This window comes from Chiloscyllium plagiosum, unplaced genomic scaffold, assembly GCF_037043375.1.
Source record: "Chiloscyllium plagiosum isolate Xiang-an unplaced genomic scaffold, Cpla_swu_hap1 HiC_scaffold_6, whole genome shotgun sequence".
Lineage (NCBI taxonomy): Eukaryota > Metazoa > Chordata > Chondrichthyes > Orectolobiformes > Hemiscylliidae > Chiloscyllium > Chiloscyllium plagiosum.
In genome coordinates this window covers 109,123,386-109,149,270 of record NW_028270144.1, presented here as the reverse complement: position 1 = coordinate 109,149,270, position 25,885 = coordinate 109,123,386, and the positions used below count along the sequence as shown (strand labels likewise).

At 41.3% G+C, this 25,885-nt stretch overlaps 1 protein-coding gene across 1 annotated transcript; it reads right to left on the bottom strand.

The window, feature by feature from the left end:
• Nucleotides 1-1,505: 1,505 nt before the first annotated feature.
• LOC122550871 (nucleoside hydrolase-like) lies at nucleotides 1,506-22,728 on the bottom strand. The gene is made up of 7 exons (XM_043692259.2): nucleotides 22,619-22,728; nucleotides 15,757-15,828; nucleotides 12,656-12,846; nucleotides 10,747-10,926; nucleotides 8,458-8,569; nucleotides 7,328-7,464; nucleotides 1,506-3,363 (listed from the first exon to the last, which is right to left on the bottom strand). Exons 2-7 carry the CDS (start codon nucleotides 15,779-15,781, stop codon nucleotides 3,016-3,018), a joined length of 993 nt encoding a protein of 330 aa, XP_043548194.1. The 5' UTR covers nucleotides 15,782-15,828; nucleotides 22,619-22,728; the 3' UTR covers nucleotides 1,506-3,015.
• Between the last annotated feature and the right edge of the window lie 3,157 nt (nucleotides 22,729-25,885).

The following is a 25,885-nucleotide window of genomic DNA, read 5'->3' as shown; positions in this document are numbered from 1 at the left end:
AGGAGGGATAGAAATGAGGCAAGATTAGCTATTCATGAGATCTAAACATATGGAAATAAGGTGGCTACTCCTCATTTGAGGAATTCAAAACTTATCACTGAAACCTTAGGGAGGAAAATCGGAAAAAAGCTTTCTCTATGTTGAGAATTTGATTTTCTCCAATCTCATTATAATTTCATTATCAATCACACTGCTGTATGCTGAGAAAATCCTTCCCGTTGACAGAAATTGATTCAAAAGGGATCCAAACCCAAGTATGAACTGCTGGGATAGACAATCTGTTTAAACGTGTTACCAACAATGCCTCCATAATTTACTTCCACGCAAGTGGTGAGCATTAATGCTATTTATCTAATCCAGGCAAGTGTCCTGAGTAAGTAGTAGAGGAGACTATACAACACCTGTTTTTCAGACAACTCAAACACTTTCAGATGGCCAAATTACCTTTCAAACACAAAGCTTTATTATATAGGTAACACACACAATTAACTTTGCACATCAAGTTCTCACAAGTCCAAAGCATGACAGACAGTCAGACATAGTGTTACATTAGGACGTAATGTTTGATAAGACATCAGGAGACTGCCTTGGCATGAACTGTTTTTTAAAAACTAATTTGACTCAGCCTCAGTTTCAACATTTCATGCAAAAAAAAGTTCTCTGATAAGGAAATACAGTGCTGAGGTTTTTGATGTGCTCAAGTCTAAAATGTCAAACTTGTGCCACTCAAACTGCAGGGGCATGGAATCTCCAGTGCCCATCCCTTACATTTTTTTAGTCTCCACCAACAACCCCACCCCAACATCAATTGTGCAAACTGACTTCCTCCTTTATCTGCAATCTTACTGGATTTCCACATAAGACCACAAGATGTAGGTGCAAGTTAGGCTATTCAGTCTATCAAGTCTGATTTCCAATTTCTGATTCTCATACCCTGGATTTCTTTGACCCTATCACTCTGGAATATCTCGATCCTAACCCTGATTTTCAAGCCCCCAACTTGCTAAACCCATGATCACTAATTAATCTACTTAGTGCTTCTCAGCTGCTTTTGAGCAGGAAACCTACTGAAAATATGGAACAGTCTTCCTACTGTTAAAAATCCTGGAAAACTGTTAGCACACTCACCACTTGCTCTATGCACATCCTGGAGTAAATACTGGAACTAATATTGATGGAACAGTAGTTTCAAAGTCTGCAAAATATAGAACTTCAAATGTTTATTGTACTTTAAAATTAGAACTTCACCCACCTTCTTCACCTGTTTATAGTGGGCCAAGTACCACTAATCAGGAGATAAGCATAGACTCTTATTCTTCCCAGGGATCCGAAAGAAATGATGCTCATACAGTTCTCCAAGCTTTCAGCATCTCTCTGAATGGTAGCTATAATATCCAGTGAGTCATCATCCACTTAGTTATTTGAACGAAGGAGGACGATTCTCAATAAACTTAATGAACTGAATCAGGCTCCAGATGGAAATAAATACAACTGAAAACAGATAGTTGCACGCATCTCTCATTTTTATTGATTCACAACATACAAGAGCGCGTTTATCCATTACTATCCAATGCTAGTACATCTGATTAAATAAAAGCAAAGCTCTTTTTTTTTTAAAAGTATAACATATTCCTCTTTGAGATTAAATACAGAAATTTTCACAATTAAAAGCAAAGTATTACAGATGCTGGAGATGAAAATATAAACAGAGAGTGCTGGAGAAACTCAGCAGACCTAGCAGCATATAGGAAGAGAGACACAGAGTTAATGTTGAGTCCAGTATGACTACTTCTTCAGTCCCAAAGAACTCCATTCAGATGCTGCCAGATCTGTTGACTTTCTCCAGCACTGTTTTTATTTTAGTTTCCATAACTGTATTGATCCTTGCATCAAATTCAGATAACTAGTAAAACAAAGAAAGCAAAATGGTTTTCTTGAAATGCAAATCTCTAAGGCCAAAGCATAATCAGCTGGTTAATGCTATAACAATTAATAAAAGCGACTTTAAAAGTAGTAAAGCACCCAAGGCATTTAATAGAACACTGGGCAAAAGGCAAAAGTGAGGACTGCACATGCTGGAGATCAGAGTCTAGATTAGAGTGGTGCTGGAAAAGCACAGCAGGTCAGGCAGCATCCGAGGAGCAGGAAAATTGACATTTTGGGCAAAAGCCCTTCATCGGGAATTTAATAGAATATCCCCATTAAGTAAATTTGACACTGTAGTGATTGGAATCAGGTGGATCTCATTGACTATGAGCTCCTTGATTGGGGTTGTTAACCCAGGCCAATCCGGGAGCATTAGTTCCGGGGCTGGGAACAGGCAGGCTGGCCAGAACCAGTGTACTGTGCACATGTAAATAAAGGGTGACTTGGTCATGGGACGCTGGCTTCGAAGAGTTATTTCAGACACCAACCGACATAAGGAGATATTAGGAAACCTGACAGAAAGTTTGGTCACATTGGTAGGATTTATACAACATCTTAGAGGGAAAAGAAAGGCAGAGAGGTATAGGGGTTGAATACCAGAGCTGAGGGAGGACACAGCTGACAATGGAGTGATGGAAGGCAGCAGACATGTGGCTAGAATGGAAGGATTAGAGAATCTCAGGGTTGCAGAGATAGGGAAAGATTTAAAGATAAGAATTAAAAGCCAATGTAGGTCAGTAGGATCGGGGACAGGTAAACATTAATTGGATTCAGTGGAAGTTAGGTCTAGGCAGCAAATTCTGCATGACCTCAGTTGTACAATGGGAAGAAAGATGGAATGCCACCAGAAGAGCATTAGAATAATCAACTTTGAGAGATGGTAAAGGCATGAATGAAGGTTTTCATAGCAGATGAGTTGATGCCAGGCAGACACAAGCAGTGTAACTGTGATAAAGGTATTAGCAATGTATCAGCATGTTGTTTAAATTTGGCTAAGTTTGTACTGCATTACAGTTTACTTCCTAAATAATACAACATGAAATATATGTTCACTTTTCCTTTCTTTCCCCATTAAAAGCTTGCAGGATCCTATTTCACAGCATTAACCAACAGTTGCTTAAACTTTTCCATGTCACATTTCAGAAAGACAACAGCTTTGTGCTTTAGTTTCAGGAGATCAAGGGTATCTAGAACCATCATCCCTCTGGTCAATGCTCCATGCAGTTCCACACTTACCCCATACACTGCATGTTCAGTGACAACAGACTCATCAATTGCAGCAGCCATTGCATAGGAATCACAGGACACAAACCCCTCTCCAAAATACAACTCTTTGTTGCCTTGATCATCTTTGACATACTGAGTAGTAAGTGCAGTTATATTCTTCATGAATCGAGCTTTTTCAGTATTTTGATTTATCCATTTATGAAAAAAGTCCTGCAATTCAAGAGAAAAGGTGATAATATTTCAGCCACTGAAAGAGCTTTTCGCCCAGATATCTATAATATTTTGAATAACCCCACAACCCAACGGCAGATAAGGGACTGGGGTGTTTGAGCAGAAGTAATGCTATCCCTTATCAAAAAATGCCACTCCTCCTCCTCTGTTGCTCCCCTTTCTATCCTTCCTGTAGCATTTGTATCCTGCAAGTTGCCAGTCCTGTCCATCCCTGAGGCATGTTTCTGTAATTGCTATGATTTCCCATCCTGGCATTGCATTTACAAACATGCACTCTCCCTCAACCACCGATGCTCAGTTGGAACAGTATGAATCATCTACAAGACACACTGTCTTCTTCTCTACAATCAGCAGGTTGATTAAAAAAACCAAAGCTGCTCACTTTGGAAGCCACTGAGGGCTTTTTGTTCCACACCTGTGTTAATTACCTGATTTGCTTTCATAGTTCCAAATTTGTAAATATAGTTCGCCATGTTTATTTTAAACAGCCACTAACATCAGCCAAAAAGGAGGCAGATTATCTGTTTGCAAAGAAAGTTGGCAGCTGCAGTTCCACATCTTCTCTTAGAAACAGCTGTGCTCACTCATTAGTGTTAAGATTCAGTGAATGTCAGAAGTACATAAGAAACACCTTGATGTTCAATTACTTTTGTGCACTTGTACTCTGCTAAACCCTTTAACTTGTATTTGCTTTCATCTACACAGGGCATGTGGGTATCACTGGCTGAGCCAACATTTACTACCTCACTTGCCCTTGAGCAGGTGGTGGTGTGCATCAGTGTTTACTGTGGAGAAGGACATGGAAGATAGAAAATGTGGGGAAATAGATGGTGACATCTTGAAAAATGGTGCTGGATGTCTTGAAACGCATAAAAGTGGATAAATCCCCAAGACCTGATCTGATATACCCCAGGCCTGTGTGGGAAGCTAGGGAAGAGATTGCTGGGCCCCTTCCTAAGATATTTGTATCATTGATAATCACAGGTGAGGTGCTGGAAGACTGGAGGTTGGCTAATGTGATGCCACTATTTAAGAAAGATGGTAAGGACAAGCCAGGGAACTATGGAAAGGCAAGAAATGATTAAGGGTAGTCAGAATGGTCGTGTGTGTGGGAAATCATGTCTCACGAACTTGAGTGAGTTTTTTGAAGAAGTAACAAAGAGGATTGATGAGGACAGAGCGGTAGGCGTGATCTATATGGAGTGCAGTAAGGCGTTCGACAAGGTTCCTCATGGGAGAGTGGTTAGCAAGGTTAGATCTCATTGAATAAAGGGAGAACTAGCCATTTGGATACAGACTGACTCAAAGGTAGAAGACAGAGGGTGGTGCTGGTGGAGGGTTCCTTTTCAGACTGGAGGCCTGTGACCGGTGTATGCCACAAGGATCGATGCTGGTCCACTGCTCTTTGTCATTTATATAAATGATTTGGATGTGAACATATGAGGTATAGTTAGTCAGTTTGCAGATGACACCAAAATTGGAGGTGTAGTGGACAGCAAAGAAGGTTACCTCAGATTACAATGGAATCTTGATCAGATGGGCCAATGGGCTGAGGAGGTGGCAGATGAAGTTTATTTAGATAAATGCGAGGTGCTGCATTTTGGAAAAGCAAATCAAATCAGGACTTATACACTTAATGGTAATGTCCTAGGAAATGTTGCTTAACAAAGAGCCTTTGGAGTGCAGGTTCATAGTTCCTTGAAAGTGGAGCCGCAGGTAGATAGGATAGTGAAGAATGTGTTTGTTATGCTTTCCTTTATTGGTCAGTGCATTGAGTACAGGAATTGGGAGGTCATGTTGCAGCTGTATAGGACATTGGTTAGGTCACTTTTGGAATATTGCGTGCAATTCTGGTCTCCTTTCTATCGGAAGGCTGTTTTTTTAGATTAGATTCCTTAGTGTGTGGAAACAGGCCCTTTGGCCCAACATGTCCACACCAGCGGCACGCTGGCTCAGTGGTTAGCACTGCTGCCTCACAGCGCCAGAGACCCGGGGTTCAATTCCTGCCTCAGGCGACTGACTGTGTGGAGTTTGCACGTTCTCCCCGTGTCTGCGTGGGTTTCCTCCGGGTGCTCGGGTTTCCTCCCACAGTCCAAAGATGTGCAGGTCAGGTGAATTGGCCATGCTAAAATTGCCCGTAGTGTTAGGTAAGGGGTAAATGTAGGGGTATGGGTGGGTTGCACTTCGGCGGGTCGGTGTGGACTTGTTGGGCCGAAGGGCCTGTTTCCACACTGTAATGTAATGTAATGTAATGTAATCTAACCCTCCAAAGAGCAACGCACTCCCCCTCTGACTAATGCACCGAACACAATGGGCAATTTAGCATGGCAAATTCACCTGACCTGCACATCTTTGGATTGTGGAAGAAAACCAGAGCACCTGGAGGAAGCCCACGCAGACACGGGGAGAATGTGCAAACTCCACACAGACAGTCGCCCAAGGCTGGAATCGAACCTGGGACCCTGGTGCTGTGAAGCAGCAGTGCTGACCAATGAGCCACCGTGCCACCCATTGTGAAACTTGAAAGGGTTCAGAAAAGATTTACAAGGATGTTGCCAGGGTTGGAGGATTTCAGCCTATAGGGAGATGCTGAATAGGCTGGAACTGTTTTCCCTGGAGCATCGGAGGCTGAGGGGTGACCTTATAAATATTTATAAAATGATGAGGAGCATGGATAGGATAAATAGACAAAGTCTTTTCCGTGGGATGGGTGAGTCCAGAACTAGAGGGCGTAGGTTTAGTGTGAGAGGGGAAAGATAATAAAAGGGGCCTAAAGGGCAACTTTTTCATGCAGCGGGTGGTGTATGGAATAAGCTGCCAGAAGAAATGGTAGAGGTTGGAAAATTGCAGCATTGAAAAGGCATCTGGATGTGTATATGAATCGGAAGGGGTTAGAGGGATATGAACCAAGTGCAAATGGGACTAGATTATGTTAGATAGCTGGTCAGCATGACAAGTTGGACTGAAAGGACTATTTTCGTGCTTTACTTCATTTTGACACTAGAACCCTAAATGGCTCGTTTTGTCTGGCTTCTTTTCCTGTGCTAGCAGAGATTATTATGAAGATCCCACCTTTTCAGCCTCACCACCCACCTGAGGGGTTGGGAATTTCCAGGTTAAAGGACCACTAGTCATCTCTCTCCACAATTAGTGAGCAGCCGATAGTCCACTAAGACTGTAGAAATTTTATCTTTATATAACATTGATCATGTTCTAGTTTGTACTGCTTGAATTTCATTACATAATCCAATTTATTCAATGATAATCTACAAAAATCCATTGAATATTGTATACTCTCTGAAATGAGGGAAACTGCAAATCCCAGATGTCATTATATTTAGTGCACAGCAGAAAAGCTAACTTGGATCCAAATTTGTCACAATCTTTCACAATTTAAAGCACTTTTAAGATACGCCCTCTTACCGCAGTCTTTTCATGAAGACCTCCCCTCCTGGTACATGGCTCCCAAAAGTTTAACCCTTTAATAGTTAGCCATTTTAAACCTTGAAATCTAATTAGAATAGGGGGATAGACCGATTCAAAAATCTATGCTCGTTGATTAATGTAACTGGGATTGCTTATACATATGTAAGAAGTAACTAGAGTTAGTTCCACCATGTATTCTACCAGAAAGGAAACTAAACATTTTTACTAGTACCAGTTCCTATGTTGCATGATCCAATAACAAAACACAGAATGTGTATGTGAACTCCCAGAACTAAACTTCCATCTGAATCCTGACTTTTCTTCGTTGGGACTGGACATAGTCCCAACAGTGGCTTCCAATCAGAGTGGTAATGCTAGGATTACAAACCTGGAGCCAATCAAAGAGGCCAGCAGCTCCCTGAGACAGTATCTCCTTTCAAGTGATGGACGGAGTATTAAAAGGCTGAGGGGAAGCTGACAAATTGTGCCTTAGTTTTGCCTACTTTGAAAAACTTACCCATGGTAATCGATGACGGAGACTATATTCCAAGGTGGCAATGTGAGTGGGGCATGTAAAATGGCTGAGGACAATGGAAGCTGCTTCTGGGTCAGTAACAAAGTTAAACTCACTGCAGACTCTCACATTCCCTCGGGCTGAAAATAAAGCAGACATCGTAAATGTTGAGAACACGATAATTGACATAATGTAGCGGTAATTGGCCATCTTGGAGGTTAGACCTTTACTAAGCTTCAGATGGAAAGGGTGGAGGGTGGCCTTCCTGCCTGAAGATCTACTGAAACTCTTAGGAAACTGCTCAAGGCTGACTTTAGAACCACATCTTACCATTGGTGGATCAACTGCCCAGCAAATTCAGTAAAGCTTGGCTGTGGCCTACTGAGGGGGTGAAGACAGAGGTATCTCTCATTCCATACACTCTGCAACTGATCAAGGGGAGACCTTAGTGTGAAGCTATTCTCTTGCCTTTTAAATTGACCCACTCACCCACTTCGCCAAGGTCCTGGTTTATTATCCCCAATGTCCTCACACTCACCTCTCTCCAGCGTTCTATTGTTAATCCCTGCTGAAGATCTCAGTGCAGTACTAGCTCTGGCCTTCTGTCCCAGTGGCATTGACAATACTGGATAGTTTGCAGCCACTGATTTGTCAGCAGCTCTTGGGATGGGATATCTATACTCCAAGGCGAAAGTGAAGACTGCAGATACTGGAGATCAGAGTCAAGATTAGAGTGGTGCTGGAAAAGCACAGCAGGTCAGGCAGCATCCTGACCTCATTCCTGATGAAGAGCTTTTGCCCGAAATGTTGATTTTCCTGCTCCTCGGATGCTGCCTGACCTGCTGTGCTTGTCTACACTGCAACACTATTACTTCAATGGGAGCATATCACTGCCCCAGGAAATGTTGAATCATTGCAACATTCCATTGGGTCTCCTGAAAATGACCAACATAAAGTTCCCACCAGTTTTCAGTAGCCTCCCCCCCCAACTGATCATAATATTACATTCCGTCCACCAACTCTCTTCCTCTCTCTCTCCTGATGCTGTCAGACCTGCTCTGTACTTCCATCATTTGCTGTTCAAGTCAGATTTCTAGCCTCCACAGTATTTTGCTTCAGTAAAGGAGACCTACCTTCCATGTTTCCTCCCATGATGTACAAAGATTTCAGTTTTGTTGGGAAAGTGGGGTCCATTTTTGCAGCCAGGGCCACATTGGTCAGGGGTCCAACAGCAACAAGACAGACCTACAAGATGATGCAATGTCTGAGGATAGTAACAGTGAGGCGTTCATTCCTTTGTACATTGTAATAGTAAAAAGCTTTTGCTGAATTCAAAGTAAAACCTATTGCAATGTTCATAAATGTTTTCAGGAATACCGCATTGCATATCAAACATACAATGTTTCAATGAGAATGCGACTCTGTTTGACCTACTTAAGATCTACAAGTAAATAAACATAAAAATTCGAACCAGGCTACTTGATCCCTCCACCATGTCCCACCATTTAATATGACCATGACAAATCTGTTTGCATTTCAAATTGCATATTCCTGTCTACCTGTGATAACCTTTGATTTTCTCACCCAACAAGAATCTACCAATCTTTCCTCTAAATGTATTCAATGGCCCTGCCTCCACTGCCATCTGAGATGGAGAAATCCAAAGTCAAACAACATAAAAACATTCTCGTCTCTTTCCTAAATGGGCATGTGTTCATTGTTAAACAGTGCCCCCTAGTGCTAGAACTGTGACAAGAGGAAATATCCTTTCTCCATCCAAGTTACCAACACTATTGAGGATCTTATATACTTCAACCAAACCACGCTTCACTCTAAACTCCAGTGGAAACAATCCCAGTCTATCCAACTTATCCTCATCATATAAACTGCTCAAACCAGGGATCAATCTAGTAAAGTACCTTTGAACTACCTCGAAGATGTTCATCTCCTTCCTTAAAAAAGTGAGGTCTAAACTGCACAAAGGATTCAAGATGTGGTTTCATTAATGTCCTCTGTACAGAAGTTGAACATCCTTGTGTTCATGTTCTATTCATCTTGTAATAAAGAATAGCATCCCATTATCTTTCTTAATTACTTGCTGAACCTGCGTATGAACATTTTGTGACTCATGCAGTGGAATAACAAGATCACTCTGCAGCTCTGAATTCTGCAGTCACTTTCTATTTAAAGTAATCCTCTGCTTTTTTATTCTTCCTTCCAAAGTAAGTAACTTCACACTTCCTACCTTATACTCGGTTAGAATTTTGCATACTCACAGCCTGTGTGTCTCCATCTCCAACACATCCACTTCACAACTTACTGTCCTACCCATCTTTGTCTCAGCTGAAAACATAGTTACTAATCCATCATTCTCTTTCTCCAAGTCATTGATATAAGCTGCACAAAAAAGCAGAGGTCCCTGCACAGACCCTGTAGGACTCCACTCATCACGTCATGTTAATAAAATTGTTTTGTTACTGGAGACACAATTCCTTATTTACAAAAACACAATTAAAGTTTGTGCTGGCATTTCATTAATATGTTCAAATATTCTTTGCTGTGAATATAATCTTAACTTGTTCACAATTACAATAGTTTAGCTATAGCACAGGACATTTTATTCTTGAAACATTTAGCACAAACCTGATTTGTGATGGTTTGCACAGAAATATCACTGTTTCCAAATTTCCTTAATCTTTTACGCTTCTGCTGAGATAAGATCCTCTCTTTATTTACACAGGCCTGCCCCAATTCAAAAACAAGCTCACTCCAGTCTCCTGCCATGTGTCCTTAAGATTTTCAAAGACTTTGACCGCTAAGTTTTGCTGTCCCAACTACTTTGTATATTTCACAATTACAGTGGGTACATCAGCTGAGCAAACAAAAAACCCACCAATGGTGCCCTCACAAAATGCTTTAAATCTAAGAAAGGTATTCCCAACAGCAGCATGCTTTTTCCAGCTGATGTGCCCAGCATGAAAACCCGAATCATTGACCAGGACATGTTCACGTGTCTGAAGCCAGACTCCTGAAGCTACTGCTCTGCTTGGAACACAGTCAAACTGGGAGACTTGCAGGAGGAAATGCTTTTCGGATGTCCTGAAAGCATCACTGAAGTGATCAAACAGCCGAAGCGACTCATCGGTGTCCCTGACTTGTGACCGATAAAAATGGAAAAGGTACATTTGCGAAGGCAGCAAAACATTGTTAGATTTCAATGGGAATGCACAGAGGTTAAACTGAGGTGGCAGAGAAAATGTACAATCCTCCTCGCAGCCTATCTATCTGACTCTTCATGTGGCAGAGACTGCAGAACGTACATTAGATTTACAGAGATGTCTCAAAAGACACGAAGCAGAAAGGAAGCAGGTCACCCTCAATCCCAAGGCACAACCCTTGAACGAGGGAAGACGACATCTCACCTGGCCAACATGCTTATTGACTATTCTTATCATGGCATTCACTGCATGCTCAGCTTGGATGTGTTCCAGCCCTGGAGCATTCGGGTCTGGAACATCACCCAGACCATCCTTTCCATGATAAGAAGGATCATGGAGACGTTCTCCAAGGAGCGAGGTACCTGCACCCCGGTATACAGGAATCTGTGCAAACACGGAAATGTAGTTTTCAGAAATTCTGAGCATACATCACATTGGTTCTTCAGAAAACAGAGTAAATGTAAGAAAGATGATTAATACTCTTATTGAAAAGGTTCCCTGAGTTATTTAGTTGTTAACCAGACAGACAGTTAAATCCTCAGGCAGTTTCTAGATTAGTCTTCTTGGCATTTACTAAGTTACAAATAGGGACAGTACAACTGACTCCAATTCTTCAAATTAGGAAATGAAGAAATCAAACACATTCCAAATATTTGATGATTGAAGTCCTCATTTAAAGTTGCCCCATTTAGCATTATTTATTTTAAGATGTAAGTGCTTTAGTTTTTAAGATTGTTTTTGCTTTTAAGAAATGGAGCCTCAAATCTGTTAAGCACCTGTTGAGAGTATCATTATTTTTATCTTCCCTCATTTGATTAGATTAGATTCCCTACAGTGCGGAAATAGGCCTTTCGGCCCAACACATTCACACCGACCCTCCAAAGAGGAACCCACCCAGATCCATTTCCCTCTGACTAATGCACATAGTACGATGGGCAATTTAGCATGGCCAATTCACCTGACCTGCACACCTTCTGGTTTGAAACTGTGAGTTGAAGTTGAGAATTAAACTTTGAACAGCAGCTTGTTTTGAACAAAAGCAGTGGAGAACAAAAGACTGGTGTTTGCAGTTGTGAATCAGCCTGGAACAATAATACAGGTTAATTAATGATCTAAGAACCCTATAGACAAACCAGTAACTAGATGCTGTCAGGGACCGGCAGCTGGTTGGATGCTGAGTTGGTCAACCAAGGGAGGACTAATGATGGCCAGCCAACTGCAGAATGTTGGAAAATGAGGAGGAAAAGGTGAGCTATCTCTGACTGGGTTTTGTGCAGGGAGCAGTTTTTGCTTTAGCAGCTGCTGCACTGGGCTAGGTTTTTGTTTTTGCTTTCTCTAGTTATTATTCTCCAGTTACCAATTTGGTGAAAGTTTAAAAAAAAATCCCAGTTGTAAGAAACCAGTAAAAGTCCACAGGTCTGCAGAAGCTGTTTGCATTGACTGGTGACTTTGGAATTCAAGCAAGATATACACAATCACCCAAGGATTTCACAAAGGCCTGGTATTCATCACTGAGACAGTCATCCCTTACTCACAATTCTTTTATTTTAAGAAGAATATCCCTTAATTCTGTCTATCAGAATTAAGATCAAAAAAGATAAGGTTCAGATTGTAGATATGGATTACATTGCCGTATTGATCATCTATGTTCTACTGAAGTTACATGCTTAACAGTAAACTGATTTTTTTTGTTTAAATTAAACTTGGTATCAAAGATCTATCATTTATTAATCTGTTCAGAAACAACTGAGTGATTTTCAGGCTGGTTAATGTTTTAAATTTGCTGTCTTGCCAATCCGGTAATTGTGAGGCTGAGTTGGTTTGGCTTGCTTGATTTTTTTATCTAGGAGGAGGACAAGGAAGGTAGTTGGTTCAGACTGACTTTGCTTTCCAAATCAATTACTGAATAGCAGAGTGGGCTTCAGGGGCTGAATGGTCTGCTGCTGTTCCTGTTTTGTGTGTTTGTACCAAACAGAAACAATAGGGCAGCGTTTTGACAGAAGTAGGATATGTCCAAGCTTTAAGTGAGTTTTGTATTCCTCACTTCTTGTTACTGAACAAAAAAACAGAGTCCCACTTATACAGATTTGTTCCTCTGCTCTTCCACACCTACCTCCATCCTGTTGCAAAGTTGTAACACTCGCAGCGCATTTTTGCAAACGTTTTCAATGTTTGTGTTTCCGTGAGTACACGTTATACCCAGGATGTGTACATCAGGAGCTGCAAGAGCCATCATCATCGCTTGGGCATCATCCACCCCACAGTCAACATCTAACAGCAACAGCTTCTTTCCCATTGTACAGCCTGAAATGCAGAGCTTTTGTTTGAAAAGGCATTGCTTAACAATGTAAAGTTGAACAGTACTTGATGACTTATGGGTCGAAACTGGATATTTAAGCTAGTTGATAATTCAACCAAGCCAGCCTCCACAACCTACACCCACCCCTCCCGAGCCCAGGGCACTATTATTCCCCTACCCCATATAGGCACATAAACCATCTGAGTGGAGTAGGCTATTTGGCCCTTTGAGTCTGTCCTGACATTCAATAAGATGATGGCTGACCATCCAACTCAGTACCCTGCTCCTGCTTTTTCCCTACATCCTTTGATTCCTTCGGTACTAACTTTTTGCAATGTGCCAGCAACTGTTGCAGATCCAGTCCTGGTTCCGGCCCCTTCCAATCCCACCATGCACCTAACTTTCAGTGAAGTAAAAGGACAACTCCTAGGTCTCTGACCACTTTCTCCTGACCATTGTGAGGAGGAAGTGGACGATATCCACAGCTTAAAGTCAGGAGATTGGCTCCTTTCTGTGTGATCAGGATTTCAGTGAAGTGCAGATAAATAATTTGTTTGTATATCAGCTACTTAATCTACTAGCATTGAGTTGTAATGGTGGTAGGAGAGGTATAGATAAATCAGGACCAGGACACAAAGGGCTTATCCTACTGATAGAGTCGGTATTGATTTACAGAGCAGGTCATTGTTGGGGATCATGCAATAACGCCGAGGAGTGAAATTCCAGTGAGGCCATATAAGGATTTGTGAATGAGGATAGGGGTTTGAGTTGGATGTCTCTGAGAACAGGAAAGAATGGAGGCTGGACACAATATGGATGATGGATAAACAGGAGTTAGTGCAGAAACAACAGAAACTGCTGGAAAAACAGGCAGCATCTGAGAAGAGAAATCAGAGTTAACGTTTTGGGTCCGGTGACTCTTCCTCAGAACAGAACTGACCTCCAGCTCATCTAAAACACTTCAGCTCCACCCCCTCTCTTCCCTCCCACAACAGTGATAGGGTTTCCCTTATCCTCTAGGAGAAAGTGAGGACTGCAGATGCTGGAGATCAGAACTGAAAATATGTTGCTGGAAAAGTGCAGCAGGTCAGGCAGCATCCAAGGAGCAGGAGAATCGACGTTTCGGGCACGAGCCCTTCTTCAGGCCTCTTTCCCTTATCCTCACCTACCATCCCACCAGCATCTACATCCACAGGACCATTGGCTTCCATTTTCGCCACCTGCAGCAGGATGCCATCATCAGACAGATATTCCCCTCCCCTCCCTTCTCTGCCTTCCGCAGGGACTGTTTCCTCTGGGACACCCTGGTCCACTCTTCCTTCACTCCCAACACCTACCCACAGCTCCTCAGCACTTTCCCCTGCAACTGTCAAAGGGGTAACACTTGCCCATTTACCTTCTCCCTCCCCAGTATCCAAGTGCCCAAACATACCTTTGAGGTGAATCTAGTCTACTGCATTCACAATATGGTCTTCTCTACATTGGAGAACTGAAGCCTAGTTCTGCTGCTAAAAAGACTCTGAGCTTCCAGTTGCTTGGCACTTTAACACATTACCCTGCTCCCAGGCCAATAACTCTGTCTCAGGTTTGCTGCAGTGCTCCAGTGAAGCTTAGTGAAAGCTGGAAGGACAACACCTCAATTTCTGCTTGGGGATTCGATATCGAGTTCTATAACTTTTGGGCTTGACCTCTCCTAAGTCCTAGACCCCACTCCCACATACCAGCCCTTGTTATCACACAGTCTGCTATTTTACACAACCCATTGTTAGCAACTAACAGTCTCCAGTGTTTCACCCTCCTCACCAGATCCACACTTTTGTCTGTCCAACAGTTCTTCTCTCTCTTTGGGCTCATTTACTCCTTACTCCCTCCCCCCACCCTACCTTCTGTGTAAAACCAACATTTTTATCGCTTCCATTTGTTCTGGGGAAGGGTCACTGGACCCGAAACATTAATTCTGATTTCTCTTCACAGATGCTGCTTGACCTGCTGAGCTTTACCAGCAGTTTCTGTTGTTTCTGCACTAACCCCTGTTTGCCCATCATCCATATTGTGCCCAGCCTCCATTGTCTTCCTGTTCTCAGAGACATTCGACTCAAACCCCTCAGATTTACAGCATGCATAGTTCGTCCGGATTTTACTTCAGGTTTAGTGCAGAACAGGAGTCAGGAATTAGAATTTTGGATGAGTTCAAATTTATACAAAGTAGAGCACAGGAGGATAGTGACAGAATGGGAGGAGCTTAGTGTCAAAATAACAGAAACATGTTTTCCAGTTTCAGTGATCTTGGGACTGAGGAAAAATTGAAGATGGATTTAGTAACTATGGCAGTGGAGTGGTGCTTGAGGTAAACTCAGGTCTAAAGAGGGCTCAGAGTAATGCAGTCTTAGTATGAATGAGAACTCAGAAAGGTGATAAAGTTGGAGATTTAGGGGTGGTTTTTTGGTAGCCTTGGACTTCTTAGCTTTTAAATTAGAGAATGTTTTAATCAGGATATAGGACACACAACAGTCCATGACACTTGGCTCACTATGATAGAGGATGTCAGGCTGAACCACACATTCAGAGGCAAAGTGATCTGATATGTATTTTCATACTTTTGTTTTAATTTCCCACAACCTATTACATTTAATTCCTTACATTGTCTGAGGCTGTGATCAATAAAATGAATATTTGATTTTTCGATTAGGATTTTGTATTTTCAGAAGTGGGTGCTTCTATCTGGAGATGAAATTTAAAGCCAGGCATTTTGGATATACTGTTAGAATCAGAATAAACTTTGGATCAGAAAGATGTTCAGCTGTTGATGGGTTCTGAATTTTACTTCCTTAGGGACTTTTTTATTAGTAGTAGATACACCTATTAAAAATGTTAACTATAAAATTTTATTTTTCTTCTTCAACCTTAACACTCACCCGTCTGTATTGCAACTTGCTCCATTTTTGTGTCCAGGGCTCTTCCAATGTAGCAAGTTCTCAATTTCCACTCTGCAAGTTAAAGGAATAGGTTAACCTGGGAAAACTTTCTGTGTTACCTGGTGAGTTGCTTCACTGTCTGAATTGTATGCGAAGAAGATATGGCTGAAAAGGAAACAAAAAGTTTTTAATGGATTTTAAAAAAACATGTGATACCTTAAGGGATCTTTGCTTTGTCCTTCGCGGACTTTACTATGGAGGATGGCAGTATGGAGTGTGCCTCTGAATTCAGAGGGTGGAGGCACTGGATACTGCAAAGGTAATCGGCCCTGACAACATTCTGACAATATTCCATCTGACAATATTCCTTGAGCTCCAGAACTCGCCACTCCCCTAACCAAGCTGTTCCAGTACACCTAAAGCACTGCCGTCTACACAACAATGTGGAAATTTGCTCAGGTATACTCAAAAAAACCCCAAAAGAAGTGAAGGTTTTGGAAATCAGAAACAAGAACAGAAATTGTTGGGAAAACTCAGCAGCTCTGGCAGCATCTTTGGAGAGAAATCAGAATTAACATTTCAGTCACTGAACCTGAAATGTTAATTCTGATCTCTCTCCACAGATGCTGCCAGACCTGCAGAATTTTGTCAGCAATTTCTGCTTTTGCCCTGTACACAAAAAAGGACTAATTCATCCCCGTCCCAATTATCACCTTATCAGTCCACTCTTGATCATCAGAAAGGTGATGGAAGGTATCAGAAACTGTGCTATCAAGCAGCATATACTCAGAAATGGAATTAGAGATTTTATTGTCATGTGTACTCCAGTACAGGGACTCAGGAGTATAGTGAAAAGTGTAGAGTCACCATAGGTATAAAGTAGAAAGTAAGGAATTAAGTTAAAACTTCAACATTACAGTCCTTCTTAAGATCCATGGGTGTGGCTGCGGGTCTTCCACTGAACACAGAGTCTAACACCAGCAGGAGGTAGTCAGCCACCCTTGAGTCTTTTTGACACACTACATGTCACCATCTTGCTTCCACTGACATCATCATCGTGCAAACCCCCTGAGGCTGCCGGATCCTGTACCCAACACAGGGACCAAACCTGCCTCCCTCCCGCACCGCGGGGAACACCCTCTCCCCTCCCTCCCCCACCGCCGGGATCACACTCTCTCCTCCTTCCCACACCGCCGGGAACACACTTTGCATCAGATACGTGGACACCTTGAAGCTGTCGAGTTCTCCACAGAAGTTCCATAAGACAAAAAAAGCAGTGAGTGCAAAACAGTAAAAGGAGCCCACACACTGTGCTGCTGCAGCAGTGACCTACTCACTGACTGCCCAGTTTGGGAACTGTCAGGGAAATCCAGCTCCTGACCTGATTATAATCCTGGTTCAAATATGGACAAACCAGCTGAATTTCTGACAGGAAGCAAGAGTGACTGGCCTTGATATCAAGATCACATTTGACTGAATGTGGTACCAAGGAGCCCGGCTCAATGGCAATGAGGAGAAATCTTCTTGTTGGTTGATGGAATACCTGACTTATTGGTTGTTGGAGGTCATTCATCTCAACAGGAAATCCTCAGGGCAGTGTCCGAAACCCAATCATCTTCAAATGCTTCACCAATGAACTTCCCTCCGGAGGTGTTCATTGATGACTGCAGCATGTTCAGCACTATTCGTAACTCGTATAGTTGCGCTATTCTCTACTGAAGCTGTCCATGTCCCAATGCAACAAGATCTAGACAATACCCAGGATTGGGCTAAATGTGGCAAGTAACATTTGCATCTTAAATGCCAAGCAATGACCATCTTCAATAAAAGACAATCTAACCGTCTTCCCTTGACATTCAATGGTGTTACCATCACTGAATTACCCTATCAACTTCCAGGGGGTCACCATTGACCACAAAATGGACTGGATTCACCACATAAATACAGTGACTAAAACAGCAGGTCAGAGGCTAGGAATGCTCCAATGAGTAACTCACTTCTTTACTCCTCCATTGCTGGTCCACCATGAACAAGGCTCAAGTGAGGAGGGTGATGCAATACTCCCCGCTTGCCTGGCTGAATGCAACACGATCAATACCCAAGATGTTTAACGTTCGGCAACATGGTGGCTCAATGGTTGGCACCGCTGCCTCACAGCGCCAGGTTCCCGGGTTCGATTCCCATAACCATGTGGAGTTTGCACACTGTCTGCATGGGTTTCTTCCCACAGTCCAAAGATGTGCAGATTAGATGGATTGGCCATGCTAAATTACCCTAAGTCTTCAGGGATGTGCAGGCGAAGTTGATTAGTCATGGGAAATGCAGGGTGAAGAGGACAGGATGGAAAGTGCATCTGAGTGGGATACTCTTTGGAGGACCAGTATGGATTGATGGGCTGAATAACCCACTTCCACACTGAAGGGAATCTTTGATTCTATCATCCAGGACAAAGTGGCATGCTCGATTAGCCCCACATCTGCAAACACGCACCCCCCGGTGCTCAGTAGCATCAGCATATACCATCAAGATGCACTGCAGAAATTCACCAAGAATCCTCAGATATCACCTTCCAAACCCACAACCATGACCAGCTAGAAGGACAAGGGCAACAGATAAGTAAGAACTTGCAAGTTTCCCTTCTTGCTCGACATCAAGACTCGGAAATATATCACTATTCCTTCAGCAAGCGACGGTACTATGTCTTTAAGAGATGTAATTTGCCCCTTTTTAAATGAAGGGAGGTTGAGACAGAGGTGGTGAGTGGCCTGTTCACAACCAATAAAGTAAAGATTGAGAGGCCTTGAGGTTTTTAAAACAGTTGGAACAATAGAAGCAACATGAAGGGGTGGGGTCAAGCTCCCACAGAACCAGGATTTTAGTTTAATTTTCAGCAGCTGTTGGGGTTTGGAAGCTGCTATACATTTCTCCCTGCTACAGCAAAATGCTTAAGTTCTCTCTAAGATTTTTTTGATGTTCTCTCCATCTGAACTGGAGAGGTCCTGGAGAATGTTGCTGAACAAAGAGAGCTTGGAGGGGAGGATCATAGTTCCTTGAAAGTGGAGTCGCAGATAGATAGGATAGTGAAGAAGGCGTTTGGTATGCTTTCCTTTATTGGTCAGAATATTGAGTACAGGAGTTGGGAGGTCATGTTGTGGCTGTACAGGACATTGGTTAAGTCACTGTTGGAATATTGCGTACAATTCTAGTCTCCTTCATTTTGAAAGAATGTTGGGAAACTTGAAAGGGTTCAGAAAATATTTACATGGATGTTGCCAGGGCTGGAAGGTTTCAGCCTATAGGGAGAGGCTGAATAGGCTGGGGCTATTTTCCCAGGAGCACAGAGGTTGAGGGGTGATCTTATAGAAGCTTATAAAATCATGAGGGGCATGGATAGGGTAAATAGATAAAGTATTTTCCCTGAGATGGGGTATTCCAAAAATAAGGGCGTAGGTTTAAGGTGAGAGGGGAAAGATATCAAAGGGACGTAAGGGGCAACTCTTTCACACAGAGGATAATGTGAGCATGGATTGAGCTGCCAGAGGAAGTGGTAGAAGCTGGTACAATTCCAACATTTAAAAGGTATCTGAACGGGTATATGAATAGGAAGGGTTTAGAGGGATATGGACCAAATGCTGGCAAACAGGACTAGGTTAAGTTAACATATCTGGTCGGAATGGACAAATTGGACTGAAGAGTCTGCTTCCATGCAGTTTATCTCTATGACTCTAATTGCAAAACAGACAGTCCTTTTTACTGAATTTGCCTTTGCCAAGGGTGTGTTTATGGGATGTTACTATATTGGAACAGTTACTGTTTAGTAGCTAAATAATCTATTATTCTGTTAAGCTTTCCAATAGAGTTGTTATTCTAATTCTTTTTTGTTATATTTTAACTATAGTGTAAGAATAATGTGCTTTTTGCTTCAAGCCCGATAATTTGACCAATCAAATTGCATCCAGAACACACCTTGCCCTTGCCTTTAAAAATAAGAAAGTGTTGGGGTCTACTCTATTTTCTTAATATATTTTGAGGGGGTTTGGTCTGGACCATAGTATTAGTGTTACAGAAGCAAGTTGTTGTATGCATTTGGAGAACTAAAACCTGATTAAATGTGCCACAGTAAAGTTAGTGTGATGCACTGTGTTGGACTGAAACATTTATAATTTACTGCAGTCAAGAGCAATTATTTTTGGGTTGGTCCTCATTTTTAAGAGCACATGGTTCTTGACTTTTTCAACACTTAAGAAAATGAAAACATATTTGGCACTAACTATTAAAATAAGATCCATTTGAATAAGAAATCAGAAACTGTAACAGAAACAAACAGCAAAATGCAGGCTGCAACGGCCTAGAGGCTATTTTTAAAAAAATAAACTTCTTTTTGTAAGTTCAAGATAATAAAAGACTGTAAAACTGCTTGTCGTAAAGCCACAGGAACTGTCTAAAATGCCAGTCAGTCCTGTTTCAATTTCAGTTCTTAATTTTTTTTAACCCAAAATTTGATGCCATTCCAACTGGTTTCTATATGCAGGTTTTCTGATAGATTTTGTTATATCTCTTTTTTTTTTCAAAAAACTCTTTTAAAACCCTCATGTTCAGAGGAATTTAAAGCAGCGCCAGACTTGTTTGCAGCCGAATTATAAAATAACACTGGTATCCAAAATAGAAACATCAAACAAACCGTAAAAGTTGTGATCAAAAAGGTGTTATTATGAGATGTTACTAGATTGGAACAGTTACTGTTTAGTAGTTATTATTATGCTAAGTTTTCCAATAAAGTTATTCCAATTCTTCTTTCTTTTGTTAATATTTTAACTATAGTGCAAGAATAAAGTGTATTTTGCTTCAAGTCTGGTAGTTTAACCAATCAAATTGCACCCAGAATACAATGCCTTTCACTTGCCTTTAAAAAAAAAGTAAAAGTAGAGTCCAGGTTATTTCCTTAATATATTTTAAGGGGTTTGGTCTGGTCCATAACAAATGTCTCTGGGTCAAAAGAATGGAATTACCACCACAATGTGTTGTGAAAGTACCTACAGAACATGGACTATAGTATTTCAAAATGCAGCTCACCAGCACCTTCTTGAGGGTAACTAGGGAAAGGCAATAAATGGCTCACCCAGTGACACTAACAAGGGAATTTTAAAAGTTTCCTTTGTGATCAGGTCTTAATAAGTCTTTAGTTTTAGTCAAGCAGGTATCTCGACCACCCATAGAGGTGAGAATGGAACAGGAACATGGTAACTTTTTTTGGAGTTGATTTTAACTGTTTGGCTACTCTATAACCTTAAGGTAGAATGAGTTAAACATTACTCTTCCAACCCAGATTCAAGTACACTGAATTTCCTATCACAGAATATATCTTCTGCTAAAGGCTCTCAACTCATTACACTCAGATACATTAACACACAGACACATTAAAGGCTTCACTGAAGATATACTTAATCCAAAATTCTTCATGCCGAAATACAGAAATCTAGACAATCCAGATTTCCCTAGTTCTCAGACTTGACTTTCAATGACAGAAATAGGACCAGTGTGTTTTCCATATTACACCATCTGCCACGTTGTCACGAAACATGATCCAATCTTAACTGACAAATGCAACTCTTCCCCCCCCCCCCCCCCCCCCCCCCACCAAAAAACACAAAAATTAGATCCAGTAATATAATGTCAAACAGAAGTTCGGGTGACAAGGAGCCAGTATTAATGTCACAGAAACAACCCGTTCTCTGCATTCTGGGGAACTAAAACACCTTAAAAGTGACACCGTGATGGTAGATGTTGCAGTGTGATGCAGTGAAACATTCATAACTTGCTGTAATCTAGAACGTTTATATTTGCGTTGGTCCTCAGTTTTGAGAGTAAGTGCTTCTTAACCTTTTCAACATTTGAGAAAGTAAAAACCCATTTGTCACCAATTATTAAAAAATGATCCATTTGAAGTTAGAGACCAAAAACTGTAATAAAACAAAAACAAGCAATATTTTTAAAGAGGAAGTAAGTTAGCTCTTCATAAGAATTGCAAAGACATTAAACTTTTTAATCAGTGTTGAATGCAATGTAGGACAACAAGTTGCAATGGCTTAGAGGCTGCTTATTAATTTATAAAAAAACTAAATAAAACTATTTTTTGTGAGATCAATATAATTTTGATTAGATTACTTACATTAGATTACTTACAGTGTGGAAACAGGCCCTTCGGCCCAACAAGTCCACTTGTTGCGAAAATAGTTTAGCTGGAAAAATGCATGGCATAAACCCACAGAATGTGTCAAAAAGCCACTCAGTTCCGTTCCAATTTCAGTTCTTAATTTTTAATCCAAAATTTAAACCCATTCTTACTCCCCAACCCCTCGAAGTATGGACTGGTTTTACTTACAGGTTTTCCAATTGACTTTGTTATAGATTTTTAGAAGCAAAAATCTTTTAAAATCTGAGTGTTCAGAGGAATTTAAAGCAGCACTACACTTGTTTGTAGCCAAATTATTTAAAGAACCCTGGAGTCCAAAACCAATATCAACCAAGCCATAAATGTTGGATCAAAATATGAGGGAGCTACATGCTGGATAAGTTCCCTCATTGACGATGTTCACCAAGTTTGGGGAAAGTGCGTCTTTTACAAGTTGTTAGAAGTACCACGTATATTTCTGTGCATAGCTCAGCAACAATTATTTCTTACTATTATTCTCTCCCACGAGATTATTCAATTAAATTAGTTTAAGTCATAAAAATGGAACGTGTTGGAAACCCTGAGCAGATGTGACAGCAACTGTGCAGAAATAAAGTTTTCGATTCTGACATGATTCTTCAGTAAACAACTATTCACGGATCAGCCCAGGAAAACATAAACTTCACTCACCAAGTGTGTTCTCAACCAACTTGTTCCTCTGCCTTTAGTTTGCATGATACGCAAAACGCTCCTCCAAAGGCAGATGAAGCTGACGAGCTCCACCAGCGGCTCTTGGTGGAAGTTGATTAACTTGTCTTAAAGCGACTGGGTTGGTCTTCAACGACATGTGGTGTTCGAACAGAACAATCTTGTTTTCCAGGCCGCTTGTTTTTTCCGGTTTAAAATTCATACCATGTGCAATATTATGAGTTTTAAATTAAGATAAAGATAATTATCAACAGATTATGTTTATAAAGCACACAACTTTGTTGGTGCTGAGCTTCCAGAGACACTTTCTGCCCCATAAGTTACATTAACGCTTAAAAATATGAAAAGTGAAAAATCACACAACACCAGGTAATAGTCCAACAGGTTTATTTGGAAGCACTAGCTTTCAAAGTGCTGCTCCTTCGTCAACCATCTGATGAAGGAGCAGTGCTCCGAAAGCTAGAGTGCTTCCAAATAAACCTGTTGGACTATAACCTGGTATTGTATGATTTTTAACGATGAACAAGAGAGACTGTTATCCCCCAGTTACTCCTCTTCTGGATCATGGCAGCCTACCTTGTCTGCAAATTTCAGGAAGTCAATAATTTAGAAACACTTCTCTTTCTCATGGGGACAAGAATTATGTGGGAATTGTATCTGGGCAGCAATGCTGATTAACTATCTGTGAGACCCCATTTCTGTCCTATCTTTCGTTTCAATAGACAGTTTAAAGTATAACTATTTACAACTCAATATTCTCAACACTTTGCAGAAACTTTGGAGATTAGCAATCTAAACACAGATGGCATTTCTGCAAATGTGAACATTTTACACACTCTTCCTGACAAGACAATCCAGGCCTCTCGTTAATGCGCCTTGCCATCCCAGTCCTGTTCACCAGACAGCAAGACAGGACACAGAACCACTCCATTGTTCTCCAAATGCATAGTCCCAAATCAAAACAATCTTAGAAATCTCATAATTTAAAACAAAAATGTGCAGGCCAGGTGAATTGGCCATGCTAAACTGCCCATAGTGTTAGGTGCAGAGGTAAACATTAGGGAATGGGTCTGGGTAGGTGCGCTTCGGTGTGGACTTGTTGGGCTGAAGGGCCTGTTTCCACACTGTAAGTAATCTAATCTAATTGCAAAAACTCTTTTAATCTGATTGGTTAAAAAGTAATTTTTATTGCTTGCATATGTCCTCATTCCCCTGTAAACGGAAGTATGTTGGAGCAGACTCCTGATGACTAGAAGTTGCTCCCAGCACAGCCAGCCCATTTTGCAAGAATTTACATTTCTCAATAGTTCCGTATCTGGTATTTCTGCCTTGGCATATCAGCAATCTCTTTGCTTACCTATCCCTTTTTATTCTCTCTCTGGATCCAGTCTCCATATACTTCATTCACTCCTCCACCCCATTATCAGCACAAATGCCACCCTTTCCCAGCTGTTTTCAGTTCTGATGAAGGGTCACTTTTTCTACAGCTCTTCCTGATCTTGCTCTTGATCGAGGTGGTGGTTGTTCATCAGATTGCTGATCTGAACTCAATTCTGTGAGGTATTTCTTGGTTTCATCATAGAGCTTGTGAAATTCAAACTCAGATGTTTTAGACCATTGGAAAATAGAACTAGAAACAGCCGTAAGTAATGGTGAAACTGCCTTCTTTAACCCCTTTAGTCTACGTGCTATAAGTTGACTCACAATGCTTTCAGGGAGGGAAATTCTAAGGTTTTAACCAAAAAAATAGTGAAGAAACAGTGATATATTTCCAAGGCAGAATGGTGAGTGGCTTGAAGTGAAATTTGCAGGTGTTGGTGGTGTTGCTATGTATCTGCTGCACTTTTCCTTCTAGATGCATGTGGTTGTGGGTTTGGAAGATTCTTTCAAAGAATCTTTGGTAAAACAAAAATCTGCTGTGCATCTTGTAGATGGTACATAATGCTGCTACTGACCATCAGTGGTAGAGGGAGTGAATGTTTGTGGATGTGGTGCCAATCAAGTGGGCTGCTTTGATCTGGATGGTGTCAAGCTTCTTGAGTGTTCTTGAAGCTGTACCCATCCAGTCAAGTGGGGAGTATTCCACCACACTCCTGACTTGTGTCTTACCGATGGTGGACAGGAGGTGACCTTTGAAGAGTTACACCAGCCTCAAAACATTAAATCTTTTTTCATTCCCCACAGATGCTGCCAGATGCTGAGTTTAGCCAGTACTTCTTATTTCGGATCTGCAACACCTATAGCATTTTATTTTTTAAAATTTTTTTTTTACACACTGATCCAGCTCCCTCAGAGCCACTTCTCAGAGCATTTTACTTTTATTCTGCTGAATCTTGTTTTGACTTGTTACATATTTAGCTGATCAATCATATCCTTGAGGGTGCATCATAGTGACCCAAATGCTTGATCTCTGTCCAATATTTCAAATCAATCTGTTCAGACATGTTGTGATACCTCTGGAGCAATTGGGACATAAAGTCATAAGACCGTAAGACAAAGGAGCAGAAATCAGGCCATTCAGCCCATCGAGTCTGTCCACGATTCAATCATGGCTGATAAGTTCTCAACCCCATTCTCCTGTTTTCTCCTCGTAACCCTTCATACTCAAGAATCTATCTATCTCAGTCTTAAATATACTCAATGAGCTTGCCTCCACAGCCTTCTGTAGCAGTGAATTCCATAGATTCACTACTCTCTGGCTGAAGAAGTTTCTCCTTATCTCCATTCTGAAAGGTTCTCCCTTTACTCTAAGGCTGTGCCCTTGGATCCTAGTTTCTCTTACCAATGGAAATATCTTCCCAATTTCTACACTGTTCAGGCCATTCAGTATTCTGCATGTTTCAATTAGATGCCCCCCACCCTCTCATCTTTCTAAACTCCATTGAGTATAGATCCAGAGTCCTCAAACATTCCTCATATGTTAAGGTTTTCATTCCTGGGATCATTCTCATGAACCTCCTCTGAACAAACTCCAGGGCCAGTACATCATTCCTGAGGTTATAGGGCCCAAAACTGTGCACAATATTCCAAATGTGATCTGACCACAGCATTATAAAGCTTCCGAAGTACATCCCTGCTTTTATATTCAAGTTCTCTCAAAATAAATGCCATCATTGCATTTGCGTCCCTAACTAGTCACTCAACTTGCAAGTTTACCTTGAGAGAATCCTGGACTAGAACTGCCAAGTCTCTTTGTAATTGAGATTTCTGAATTTTCTCCCCATTTAGAAAATAGTCCTTTAGAACAGA

Excerpts from the sequence above, each read along its gene's own strand:
- LOC122550871 (XM_043692259.2), bottom strand. The coding sequence starts at position 15,781 with ATGGAGCAAGTTGCAATACAGACGG. Across the intron at positions 8,570-10,746 it reads TCAATAAGCATGTTGGCCAG|GTCTGTCTTGTTGCTGTTGG; the intron begins GTGAGATGTCGT and ends ATCATCTTGTAG. Across the intron at positions 3,364-7,327 it reads TCCGTCATCGATTACCATGG|GACTTTTTTCATAAATGGAT; the intron begins GTAAGTTTTTCA and ends CTTGAATTGCAG.